Raw genomic sequence first — 14,070 nt, 5'->3', positions numbered from 1 at the left:
TTTAGCTCCAAGCTCCTTAAAAATTGGTCTCATAGGACCTCATCCCTGTTTTTACCTATATCGTTGGTATCAATGTGCACGACGACAACTGGCTGTTCACCCTCCCTTTTCAAAATGTCCTGCACCCGCTCCGAGACATCCTTGACCCTTGCACCAGGGAGGCAACATACCATCCTGGAGTCTGGGTTGCGGCCGCAGAAACGCCTATCTATTCCCCTTACAATCGAATCCCCTATCACTATCGCTCTCCCACTCTTTTTCCTGCCCTCCTGTGCAGCAGAGCCAGCCACGGTGCCATGAACTTGGCTGCTGCTGCCCTCCCCTGATGAGTCATCCCCCTCAACAGTACTCAAAACGGTGTATCTGTTTTGCAGGGGGATGACCGCAGGGGACCCCTGCACTACCTTCCTTGCACTGCTCTTCCTGCTGGTCTTCCATTCCCTAGCTGGCTGTGGACCCTTCACCTGCGGTAAGACCAACTCACCAAATGTGCTATTCATGTCATTCTCAGCATCGTGAATGCTCCAGAGTGAATCCACCCTCAGCTCCAATTCCGCAATGCGTAGTCGTCAGGGACACCGGAAGTGTCCCTGAGTTCCCACATGGTACAGGAGGAGCATAACACATGACCAAGCTCTCCTGCCATGACTTAACCCTTAGATACACTTAAATTGTCAACAACAATGCTAAAGTTTACTCACTGATATAGAAGAGAAGAAAGAAAAACTACTCACCAATCATCAGCGTATCACTTACCCCCTTGGCTGTGACGTCCCCCTTCTGTTTCTTTCTACTTCTTTTTTGCCTTCTCTCTGTAGCTGCACTGGCTCACCTCTCCATGCACCTCCGACGCTGCTCCCGACTGCCGCCGCGTTGGGCCTTTATCGGCCTCTCGCCGACCCCGGCACTCACGACTCACCACGCACCTCCTCGACGCTGCTCCCGACTCAGCGACGCACCTCCTCACGCTGCTATATTTTAAAAGTTCCATAGAAGAGGGGATAGTGGCAGGACTGGTGGACAGTGAATGTTGATCTTGTATACAAAAAGGGAGCTAGAATAAAACCTAGAAACAATAGATCAGTTAGCTTAACATCTGTGGTAGGAAGATACTGGAATCTATACTTAAACAACATAAGAACATAAATAATAGGAGCAGGAATAGACCATGCCGCCTCTCGAGCCTGCTCCGCCATTTAATACGATCATGGCTGATCTGATCATGGACTCAAGTCCACTTCCCTGCCCGTTCCCCATAACCCTTTATTCCCTTATCAGTTAAGAAACTGTCGATCTTTGTCTTCAATTTATTCAATGACCCAGCTTCCACAGCTCTCTGAGGCAGAGAATTCCACAGATTTACAACCCTCTGAGAGAAGAAATTCTTCCTCATCTCAGTTTTAAATGGGCGGCCCCTTATTCTAAGATTATGCCCCCCAGTTCTAGTCTCCCCCATCAGTGGAAACATCCTCTCTGCATCCACCTTGTCAAGCCCCCTCATAATCGTATACATTTTGATAAGATCACCTCTCATTCTTCTGAATTCCAGTGAGTAGAGACCCAACCTACTCAACCTTTCCTCATAAGTCAACCCCCTCATCTCCGGAATCAACCTAGTGAACCTTCTCTGAACTGCCTCCAAAGCAAGTATATCCTTTCGAAAATATGGAAACCAAAACTGTACGCAGTATTCTAGGCATGGCCTCACCAATACCCTGTATAACTGTTGCAGGACTTCCCTGCTTTTATACTCCATCCTCTTTGCAATAAAAGCCAAGATTCACTTGGCCTTCCTGATCACTTGCTGTACCTGTATACTAACCTTTTGTGTTTAATGCACAAGTACCCCCAGGTCCCGCTGCATTACAGCACTTTGCAATTTTTCTACATTTAAATAATAACTTGCTCTTTGATTTTTTTTCTGCCAAAGTGCATAACCTCACACCTTCCAAGATCTGCCAAGTTTTTGCCCACTCACTTCGTCTGTCTATGTACTTTGGCAGATTTTTTGTATCCTCCTCACACATTGCTTTTCCTCCCATATTGCTTTTCTTCCCATCTTTGTATCAAAGTGATAGAAAAGCATCTACAGACAGTAATAAACAGTCAGCATTGATTCCTAAGGGCTAACTCATGCTTATCTAACCTTATAGAATTCTTTGATGAGGTAATGGAAAGACTAGACAAGAGTAATGCAGTAGATGGCATATACTTGGATTTTCAGAAAGCCTCTGATAAGGTACAACATGGTAGGCTAAAAACAAAGGATAGGTTGTGTGGAGTCAGGGCACAAATTGCCGAATGGATAGCAAATTGACTGAAAAATAGAAAACAGAGATGAGGGGTAAAAGGTAGTTATTCAGATTCGAGGAAGGTAGAAAGCGGTGCTCCACAAGGATCAGTGCTGGGATCACTGTTATTCGTAATTTGCTTCATGATTTGGATTTAGGAATAAGTAACTCAATATCAAAATTTGCAGATGATACAAAACTGGGGGTATAGCTAACACCGAAAACAGTGCAAAATATTACAAGAAGACATTAAAAAAATTGCACACTTCACAGTTAAAGTGGTAAATGAATCTTAACATAGATAACTCTGAGGTGATGCACTTTGGTAGAAAAATAGGAACCACCTACACCTTTGAAAATAAGAAACTGAATGGGGTAGAAGAGCAAAGGGATCTCGTGATATAGGTGAACAAATCATTAAAAGCAGCATCATAAAAACAGAAAATGCTAGAAATATTCAGCAGGTCAGGCAGCATCTGTGGCGAGAGAACCAGAGTTAACGTTTCAGGTCGATGACCTTCATCAGAACTGGAAAAAGTTAGAGATTTAACAGGATTTTAAGCAAATGCAGGGGCAGGGAAAGGGGGGAGGCGAGCAAAGAACAAGAGGGAAGGTCTGTGACAGGGTGGAAGACAGAAGAGATTAAGAGACAAAAGGGATGATGGTGAAAGGCAAAAGGAGATGGTAATGGGATAAGTTAAGAAACAAAAGATTAGTCTAGATAGTGTGTAAATGGAGATGGCAGAAAATTGTTGAACTCGATGCTCCTCCCTGCCCACTGTCCTAGGTCCCAAACATTCCTTACAGGTGAAACAGCGATTTACGTACTTCTTTCAATGTAATATACTGTATTTGCTGCTCACGATGTGGTCTCCTCTACATTGGGGAGATCAATGCAGCACTTGTTGTTTTTATTTCAGCTTCCAGCATCCGCAGTATTTTACTTTTGTATTAAAAACAGCATCATTAAAAGTAGTGAAGTTATATTAAACTTGTATAGGACCTTACTGGTCTCTCCTATAAAAAGGATGTAGAAGCTCTGGAGGAAGTGCAAAGATGATTTACAAGGCTCATACCAGAACTGAGAGATTACAGCTATCGGGAAAGATTGAACGGGCTGGGGCTTTTTTCTTTAGAAAAGAGACCTGATAGAGGTCTTTAAAATTATGAATGGGTTGAAACGAGTAATTATGGAGATAATGTTTTCACTTGTGGGGGAATCCAAAACTAGGGACTATCAATACAATATAGTTACTCATTAATCCAATAGTCAAATAAGGAGACATTTATTTTCTCAGAGTGGATAGAATGTGAAATTCGCAACCACAGGGAGTGGTTGAGGCAAATAGCTTTAAAAAGGAACATAGGGACAGGAGTAGGCCATTCACCCCTCGAGCCTGTTCTGTCATTTATTGAAATCATGGCTGATCTACGACCTAACTCCATATACCTGCCTTTGGCCCATAATCCCTTAATACATTTGGTTAATGAAAAGCTATCAATCTCCGATTTAAAATTAACAATTAATCTAGCATCAGTTGCTGTTTGTGGAAGAGAATTCCAAACATCTACCACCCTTTGTGTGTGGAAGTGTTTCCTAATTTCCCTCCTGAAAGGTCTGGCTCTAATTTTTAGACTATGCCTTCTAGTCCGAGAATCCCCAACCAGCGGAAATATTATCTCTCTATCTATCCTGTCAGTTCCCCTTGTATCCTGAAAACTTCAATCAGATCACTTCTTAACCTTCTAAATTCTAGGGAACTCAACTCTAATTTGTGTAATCTCTCCTCGTAACTTAACCCTTGGAGTCCGGGTATCATTCTGGTAAACCTACGCTGCATTCCATCTGAGGCCAGTATATCCTTCCTGAGGTGTGGTGCCCAGATCTGCTCACAATACTCCAGGTGTGGTCTAACCAGGGCTTTGTATAGCTGCAGCATAACTTCTACCCCCTTGTATTTGAGTCCTCTAGATATAAAGGCCAGCATTCCAATATCCTTTTTGATTATTTTCTGTACCTGTTCATGACATTTTAATGATCTATGTACCTGGGCCTCAAATCTCTTTGGACATCCACTGTTTTCACCATTTTGAAACTACCCTGTTCTATACTTTTTATCTCCAAAGTGGATGACCTGACATTTGCTTACATTGAAATCCATTTGCCACAGTTCTGCCCATTCACTTTAGTCTATTAATATCACAATGTTTATTAATGACTTAGATGATGGCATAGCTAGTCATATATCGTAATTTGCCGATGACACAACGATAGGTGGCATTGTAGGAAGTGTATCAGAGCAGGGCAGCAGCAGCCATGTTCATGGCACCATGGGTGGCTCTGCTGCACAGGAGGGAGGAAAAAGAGTGGGAGAGCTATAGTGATAGGGGATTCAATTGTAAAGGGAAGTAGATAGACGTTTCTGCAGCCGCAACCGAGACTCCAGGATGGTATGTTACCTCCCTGGTGCAAGGGTCAAGGATGTCTCGGAGTGGGTGCAGGGCATTCTGAAAAGGGAGGGTGAACAGCCAGTTGTCGTGGTGCATATAGGTGCCAACGATATAGGTAAAAAAACTGGATGAGGTCCTACAAGACGAATTTAGGGAGCTAGGAGCTAAATTAAAAAGTGGGACCTCAAAAGTAGTAATCTCAGTGCTACCAGTGCCACGTGCTAGTTAGAGTAGGAATCGCAGGATAGCTCAGATGAATATGTGGCTTAAGGAGTGGTGCAGAAGGGAGGGATTCAAATTCTTGGGACATTGGAACCGGTTCTGGGGGAGGTGGGACCAGTACAAACCGGACGGTCTGCACCTGGGCAGGACCGGAACCAATATCCTAGGGTGGGTGTTTGCTAGTGCTGTTAGGGAGGAGTTAAACTAATATGGCAGGGGGATGGGAACCTATGCAGGGAGACAGAGGGAAGTAGAATGGAGGCAGAAGCAAAAGATAGAAAGAAGAAAAGTAAAAGTGGAGGGCAGAGAAACCTAAGGCAAAAATCAAAAAGGGCCACATTACACCAAAATTCTAAAAGGGCAAAGTGTGTTAGAAAGACAATCCTGAAGGCTCTGTGCCTCAGTGCGAGGAGTATTCGGAATAAGGTGGACGAATTAACTGCGCAGATAGCAATTAACGGGTATGATGTAATTGGCATCAAGGAGACATGGCTCCAGGGTGACCAAGGCTGGGAACTCAACATCCAGGGCTATTCAACATTTAGGAAGGATAGACAGAAAGGAAGAGGAGGCGGGGTAGCATTGCTTGTTAAAGAGGAAATTAATGCAATAGTAAGAAAGGACATTAGCTTGGATGATGGGTGGAGCTACGGAATACCAAGGGGCAGAAAACGCTAGTGGAACTTGTGTACAGACCACCAAACAGTAGTAGGTTGCGGACAGCATCAAAGAAGAAATTAGGGATGCATGCAATAAAGGTACAGCAGTTATCATGGGTGACTTTAATCTACACATTGATTGGGCTAACCAAACTGGTAGCAATGCGGTGGAGGAGGATTTCCTGGTGTGTATTAGGGATGGTTTTCTAGGCCAATATGTCGAGGAACCAATGAGAGGGCTGGCCATCCTAGACTGGGTGATGTATAATGAGAAAGGACTAATTAGCAATCTTGTTGTGCGAGGTCCCTTGGGGAAGAGTGACCATAACAGGGTAGAATTCTTTATTAAGATGGAGAGTGACACAGTTAATTCAGAAACTAGGGTCCTGAACTTAAGGAAAGGTAACTTCGATGGTTTAAGGTGTGAATTGGCTAGAATAGACTGGCAAATGATACTTCAAGGGTTGACGGTGGAGGGGCAATGGCAAACAATTAAAGATCACATGGATGAACTTCAACACTTGTACATCCCTGTCTGGAGTAAAAATAAAACGGGGAAGGTGGCTCAACCGTGGCTAACAAGGGAAATCCAAGGAAGAGACATATAAATTGGCCAGAAAAAGCAACAAACCGGCGAACTGGATGAAATTTAGAATTCAGCAGAGGAGGACAAAGGGTTTAATTAAGAGGGGGAAAATAGAGTACGAGAAGAAGCTTGCTGGGAACATAAAAACTGACTGCAAAAGCTTCTATAGATATGTGAAGAGAAAAAGATTAGTGAAGACAAACGTAGGTCCCTTGCACTCTGATTCAGCTGAAATTATAATGGGGAACAAAAGAAATGGCAGACCAATTGAACAAATACTTTGGTTCTGTCTTCACAAAGGAAGACACAAATAACCTTCCGGAAGTACTAGGGGAGCGAGGGTCCAGTGAGAAGGAGGAACTGAAGGATATCCTTATTAGGTGGGAAATTGATGGGATTGAAGGCCGATAAAACCCCAGGGCCTGATAGTCTGCATCCCAGAGTACTTAAGGAAGTGGCCCTCGAAATAGTGGATGCATTGGTGATCATTTTCCAACAGTCTATTGACTCTGGATCAGTTCCTATGAACTGGAGGGTAGCTAATGTAACACCACTTTTTAAAAAGGGAGGGAGAGAGAAAACAGGTAATTATAGACCGGTTAGCCTGACATCAGTAGTGGGGAAAATGTTGGAATCAATCATTAAGGATGAAATAGCTGCACATTTGGAAAGCAGTGACAGGATCGGTCCGAGTCAGCATGGATTTATGAAGGGGAAATCATACTTGACGAATCTTCTGGAATTTTTTGAGGATGTAACTAGCAGAGTGGACAAGGGAAAACCAGTGGATGTGGTATATTTGGACTTTCAAAAGGCTTTTGACAAGGTCCCATACAAGAAATTAGTGTGCAAAATCAAAGCTCATGGTATTGGGGGTCGATGTGGATAGGGAACAGGAAGACAGGAAGCAGAGAGTCGGGATAAACGAGTCCTTTTCAGAATGGCAGGCAGTGACTAGTGGAGTGCCGCAGGGCTCAGTGTTGGGACCCCAGCTCTTTACAATATACATCAATGATTTGGATGAAGGAATTGAGTGTAATATCTCCAAGTTTGCAGATGACACTGAACTGGGTGGCGGTGTGAGCTGTGAGGGGGATGCTAGAAGACTGCAGGATGACTTGGGCAGGTTAGGTGAGTGGGCAAATGCATGACAGATGCAGTATAATGTGGATAAATGTGAGGTTATCCACTTTGGGGGCAAAAACGTGAAGACAGAATATTATCTGGATGGCAGCAGATTCAGAAAAGGGGAGGTGCAATGAGACCTGGGTGTCATGGTTCATCAGTCATTGAAAGTTTGCATATAGGTACAGCAGGCAGTGAAGAAGGCAACTGGTATGTTGGCCTTCATAGCTAGCGGATTTGAGTACAGGAGCAGGGAAGTCTTACTGCAATTGTACAGGGCCTTGGTGAGGCTGCACCTGGAATATTGTGTTCAGTTTTGGTCTCCTAATCTGAGAAAGGACATTCTTGCTATTGAGGGAGTGCAGCGAAGGTTCACCAGACTGATTCCCGGGATGGCTGGACTGACATATGAGGAGAGACTGGATCAACTGGGCCTTCATACATTGGATTTTAGAACGATGAGAGGGGATCTCTTAGAAACATAAGATTCTGACGGGACGGTACAGGTTAGATGCAGGTAGAATGTTCCCATTGCTGGGGAAGTCCAGAACCAGGGGACACAGCCTTAGGATAAGGGGTAGGCCATTTGGGACTGAAATGAGGAGAAACTTCTTCACTCAGAGAGTTGTTAACCTGTGGAATTCCCTGCCGCAGAGAGTTGTTGATGTCAGTTCAATGGATATATTCAAGAGGGAGTTAGATATGGCCCTAACGGCTAAGGGGATCAAGGATTATGGAGAGAAAGCAGGAAAGGGGTACTGAGGGAATGATCAGCCATGATCTTATTTAATGGTGGTGCAGGACCGAAGGGCCGAATGGCCTACTCCTGCACCTATTTTCAATGTTTCTATTTTTCTATCCCTTTGTAATTGTGTGTTTTCATCTACACTTCCTACAATGCCGCCTTTCGTTGTGTCATCGGCAAATTAGGATATATTATTAGCTTTGCCATCATCTGAGTCATTAATAAATATTGTGAATCGTTGAGGCCCTAACACAAATCCATACGGGACACCACTCGTCACATCCTGCCAATTTGAGTACCTACCCATTATCCCTACACTCTGTCTCCTGCCGCTCAGCCAGGTCAATTCATTCCATGAGCTTCTACCTTAATTAACGGTTTCATATGTGGGACTTTATCAAATGCCTTCTGGAAGCCCATGAAAATAACATGCATAGACATTCCCTTGTCCATGACTTTCGTCACCTCTTCAAAAAATTCAGTCAGATTTGCCAGGCATGACTCTCCTTTCACAAATTCATGCTGGCTCTCTCTGATCAACTGAAAATTTTTGAGGTGTTCAGTCACCCTATCCTTAATTATAGACTCTAGCAATTTCCCAACAACAGAAGTTAGGCTAACTGGTCGATAATTTTTTGGTTTCCCTCTCTCACCATTCTTAATTAGCGGAGTGACATGCGCAATTTTCCAATCTAAAGGAACAATCTAGAGAGCTTTGGAAGATTAGCTTGGAAAAAGGAAACTCGGCTGAGATGAGGTTGATAGAATAGGAGGAGACTCATGTGGCATATGAATACCAGCACAGCCTAGTTGAGATGAACTGCCAATTCTTCTGTGCTGTATTTTCTATGTAATTGAATATAAAGTAATAAAAAACCCAAGTGTCAATCTTAACTGCTCTTTTTAACAGGTGACTTCCTAGGTCTACCTGTTAAAATTGGTGCAAACCAATTGCTTGAGCAGAGTTGGTCTTCAGCTGCTGTACATCTTCTTAGGACTGCTGAGATGCTGGGGGTCGATGACCTCTGAGTGTTGGAACCTTTGAGGGCCCTGCTACAGACTGTTGCTCACCAACTTCTGCCAGGGAAGTCTTGGACTGCTTGAGTTCAAGCACCATGTCGAGTATTGGTCAAGGGGATGGCGCGGGAGGAAGCATGCTGACATCCTGAGAGTGTTCTCCACATACTGTGGCTGATTCTACCAACTTCTCTTCCTTGGGGCAAAGGCACATCAGTATTATTGAAAAAAAGAAAGATGGATTTATATAGCTTCTCTCACAACCTCAGGATGTCCCTAAGCTATTTTACAGCTAATTAAGTATTTTTGAAGTGTAATGTAGGAAATTCTGAAGCCAAATTGCACTCAGTAAGCTCCTACAAGCAGCAATGTAATCATGACCAGATACTCTATTGTACAAGTGAAGGTGATTGAGGACTAAGTATTGGCCAGGACACAGGGGATAACACCCGTGCTCTTCTTCTAAATAGTGCCATGGGATCTTTTGCATCCACATGAGAGGGCCTATGTCAGAGTATGCTCAAGTCTGTGGGACTTGAACTCACAAACTTCTGACTCAGAGACAAGAGTCCTACTAACTGAGCCACAGTGGCAGACTGGAGCCTTGACCATGCCTGGAAAGCCCCAGTCTGTCCACTCTGTCCACCAGCTTCTCTCAGGTGAAGCAGACATTTGAACCCAAGTCTGTATTTCAGCTATCAAGACTGTAAATGCTGACAACACTATTTCCTGCTGTGAAGGCCTGGCTGCAGTGTCCTCGGAGGTGGCCACACACTCCATGAGATTGCAGAGTGGAAAATCCCTGTCAAGCACCTCACAAATGGTGAAAGGGGACTCTTCCATTCCCCGTACCATAGTAGACAGAGAACTTGGCAGGACTGCCAACACTTCACACATTTACTCTTGTGTTTCCAGTATTCTCCTTTTCATGGCTAGAACCAGTAGTTCTACTGGGTGACGAAGGAGGCCCAAACTTGATTTTTCTCATTGGGCAAGCTCCTGTGGAGACGCTTCGAATGTCAGCAGCTCTCCCGGAATTTGTACATAAGGCCTGAGGACCAATTTGTGGTGACCCTTGGGCCTCGGTTCACACGCGAGTGGCCTCCACAGAACAGAGCCTTCCTACAAATGCCAGCACATGATTACCGTCCCATTATAATCTGCCCATAAAGGTGGGCAGGAATCCAACATAACTAATTCTGCGTCTTTTCCAATCCATTTTCCCAAGTGCTGCCTGAAAATCTACAATATAGAAAATGCAGGTTTGTATTCATAATTTTGGTTAAAATTAATAAATGTTGGATAATCAGGAACAATTAGCATGGATTTGTAAAAGGCAGGTCGTGATTGACTAATTAGATCCAGTTCTTTAATTTAATTTATGTGTACATGAAGCTATAATTTGCATGTCAGCGGTGGTCTTCATATTAATTTAAAGGTTATAATATCTATACTGCTATGTCATGACTAGGATGCCCCAAGCACCTCAAGCAGCAATCTGGCTGTTCCTGCAGTCTGTCTTGCAGGGATTTGGTAAGAAGGCGGCACTGTCAGTGCAAGCAGTAGGTGGGTATGAAGTGGTCTGGAAATAGGAGGAGGATACATGTTTAGCCATGAGGCTTCTCATTTTATCCAGGTGACATGGAGCAGGTGTAAGGTTAAGTGAAAGAGGAATTCCTGCTCTGTGATTCCTAGCTCAGGGGAGGCACATCAACTAACTTTAGCAGCTAAGGGGGCTTTTGTTTTTAAATCTTGTAAATAAACCATATTATCAAAGGTGCCATAGTTCTGAACGTGACCTTGAGCACTAAGTGTAAAGGACAGGCAGCATTCTGCAAAAAGTTCTGAAAAAACACAAAACCTTTCTTGAAAATACCACCTCTTATGACAGACAGCACTGAAATGGCAGCTGTGGAAGCTGCTGTGCCAGATTTTTCTGGAAGCAGTTTGCCCCTGAACTGCAATCACCACGAGAGCAGGACATATGAGTGCACAGTGCTCTGACATTCCGTCAGGTTCAACTACCTGATAAATCATACAGAGAGTTATGCTGCAGTGCTTGTAAACTCTTAGGGGGTGATTTTAACCTAATCCATTGTAGAAAGTAAAATCAGACAGTGTGTAAAATGGGTGGCTAATCAATCCCGTCAGTTTCACACCAGATGGGTTACTCTCAAAAAGTTTAAATCCATAGCAAGTAAACAGCATAATTTCACCAGGATGATGCCAGGGATGGGAAGATATTGCTGTAGGAGACTTGACATACTGGGATTGTTTCCACTGGAGAAGTTGTTCAGGAGAACTTCCACAAAAATTCAACCCCAATTTGCTGATTGGCCTCATTCTGTGCTGTAAACTTCTTTGGCTGTATAGTTAAATGATATTCTCTGATCGTGCAACTCTTTGTCTGAACTAGATTTCACACAGTACAATCCTAGATGAGTCCAGTACAATTTGTCCTATAGTACCCTAAATATGATTGTGCTGTATTTTATCTAAGTGTTTTCACATTTGTTTTATATTTTCTATAGGCTCACTTAGCAGGAGTATTCGATAATGTAAATACAGTGCAATTCCATCCAAAGGAATACGATCGCATGATAGCAGTCATTTCCAGAGAAGGAGAACAAATTCATGTAATTATACATCATAGTTTATTCAAATTCAAATCATTTTAGAAGTGCTTGATCCATATGGCTCTGTGAATTATTGGCCTATGTCGCAATTAGATATTTTAGTACATGTGTATTCTATATATGAGGGCATTTTAAGTTAATTATGATTGAGCCCTAAAGTGGTGAGACCTAATAAAATTGAACTTGCTGCTCTCGATATCACACTGGACACTGCTGCAGGATTTTCCAAGTTTAAAATAATTAATTCTCAGCATATTAATGTTGCTAGCAAGGCCAGTATTTATTGTGTGCTCTAGTTGCCTTTGAGAAGATGCTGGTATCCTCATCCATTATCCTTTTTCCCACATTCCACTTCCCCCTCATCCCATAATTTCTTCCTTTACCTCTCTCCCCTCACCACAACCCTACACTTGTGTCATCCTAATTTCACATACCCAATAAATCCAGCCTGCCCAGCCAGTGGTTGACCAAGAGAGAGAGGAGAGTGAAGAAGAAGAAGAAACACCGTCATTCGATTTCTCACTCCCAGCTATCAGCTTCTTGAGATCGTGCTGCAGCCTTCCACCAGTCATGCTACAGCCACTGGGATAGCACTGCGAAACAGCACTAGGATAGGCAAAGGCACACGCAAGACAGTCACTAAGGGAATGTACAAGGGTAATTAGGCCTCTGCTGCTTCCTCCTCTTCTGGTTCCTCCTCCTCTTTTCCTCTGCAAGCAGTTTGTCCCCTTTGCTGTCTCTGCTCCATCTCCATGTGATGCTGCAGCCGAAGCGGGACTGCAACTCGAGCCCCCAGGACTGGGAGCCGGTGGTGTTCTCAGAACTCTTCTTTTCAGGACCAACGCTTTACAAACATCCAGCAGCACTCCCTGCACTCCCTAAACACTTCAAAAACGTTTTAAATGTATTACACCAAGTCACTACTCGAATAAAATGTAAAGAAACCAGTCCGGAAAAAAAATCTGAACTTACCTGAAAGTTATGTGTGTCCTTTTAAGAAGCGCTGGTAGCAGTTCATTCTCATGTTGGCAATCAGTAACTAGTGGGGTGCCACAGGGATCAGTGCTGGGACCCCAACTATTTATAATCTATGTTAATGACTTGGAAGAAGGGACCGAGTATAACGTAGCCAAGTTTGCTGATGATACAAAGATGGAAGGAAAAGCAATGTGTGAGGACACAAAAAACCTGCAAAAGGACATAGACAGGCTAAGTGACCGGGCAAAAATTTGGCAGATGGAGTATAATGTTGGAAAGTGTGAGGTCATGCACTTTAGCAGAAAAAAAATCAAAGAGCAAATTATTATTTAAATGGAGAAAGATTGCAAAGTGCTGCAGTACAGCGGGATCTGGGGGTCCTGGTGCATGAAACACAAAAGGTTAGTATGCAGGTACAGCAAGTGATCAGGAAGGCCACTGGAATCTTGGCCTTTATTGCAAAGGGGGTGGAGTATAAAAGCAGGGAAGTCTTGCTGCAGCTATACAGTGTATTGGTGAGGCCACACCTGGAATACTGCGTGCAGTTTTGGGTTCCATATTTAAGAAAGGATATATTTACTTTGGAGGCAGTTCAGAGAAGGTTCACTAGGTTGATTCCAAAGATGAGGGGGTTGACTTATGAGGAAAGGTTGAGTAGGTTGGGCCTCTACTTATTGGAATTCAGAAGAATGAGAGGTGATCTTATCGAAACATATAAGATTATGAGGGGGCTTGACAAGGTGGATGCAGAGAGGATGTTTCCACTGATGGGGGAGACTATACCTCGGGGATATAATCTCAGAGGGTTGTAAATCCATGGAATTGGCTGCCTCAGAGCGCTGTGGAAGCTGGGTCATGGAATAAATTTAAGACAGAGATAGACAGTTTCTTAACTGATAAGGGAATAAGGGGTTATGGGGAGCGGGCAAGGAAGTGGACCTGAGTCCATGATCAGATCAGCCATGATCGTATTAAATGGTGGAGCAGGCTCGATGGTCCATATGGCCTACTCCTGTACCTATTTCTTATGTTCTTATGTTCTTATGAAGACACAGAAGAAGAGGAAATCAAAGAGGAGGAATCAGATAGAAAGGTGCATTCCAGACATCCCTTTTGTGGCCGGGATATCCGGGATGGAATCAGCTGCCTGATTCTCCTTTCAATGTTAATCCCACACCTTACGTTCCCTGTTATTGAGCATCACATGTCCTCTTGGTCACGATGCTGAAATAAAAGCACCACAAATCAAACCTTCCATTCCACCTATATACATCTATCCATCCAATGTGACATCAAGAAATCAACTCATCACTTGTATGCATTCTCTCAGTGACTGTTTTTTGTGTGCCATTGCCTATCC

General features: G+C 43.6%; 1 protein-coding gene across 1 annotated transcript in view; it reads left to right on the top strand.

Annotated features, from left to right (window-relative positions):
• Nucleotides 1–14,070, top strand: part of LOC139266712 (dynein axonemal heavy chain 8-like) — a 2,132,242-nt gene that overhangs the window by 1,496,853 nt on the left and 621,319 nt on the right. The window contains exon 46 of the mRNA XM_070884298.1: nt 11,628–11,732. Coding sequence (XP_070740399.1) covers nt 11,628–11,732 — 105 coding nt within the window. The remainder of the gene's footprint in view (nt 1–11,627; nt 11,733–14,070) is intronic.

Source organism: Pristiophorus japonicus, chromosome 7, assembly GCF_044704955.1.
Source record: "Pristiophorus japonicus isolate sPriJap1 chromosome 7, sPriJap1.hap1, whole genome shotgun sequence".
In the NCBI taxonomy this organism is placed as follows: domain Eukaryota; kingdom Metazoa; phylum Chordata; class Chondrichthyes; family Pristiophoridae; genus Pristiophorus; species Pristiophorus japonicus.
This window is presented reverse-complemented; position numbering and strand designations above follow the sequence as displayed.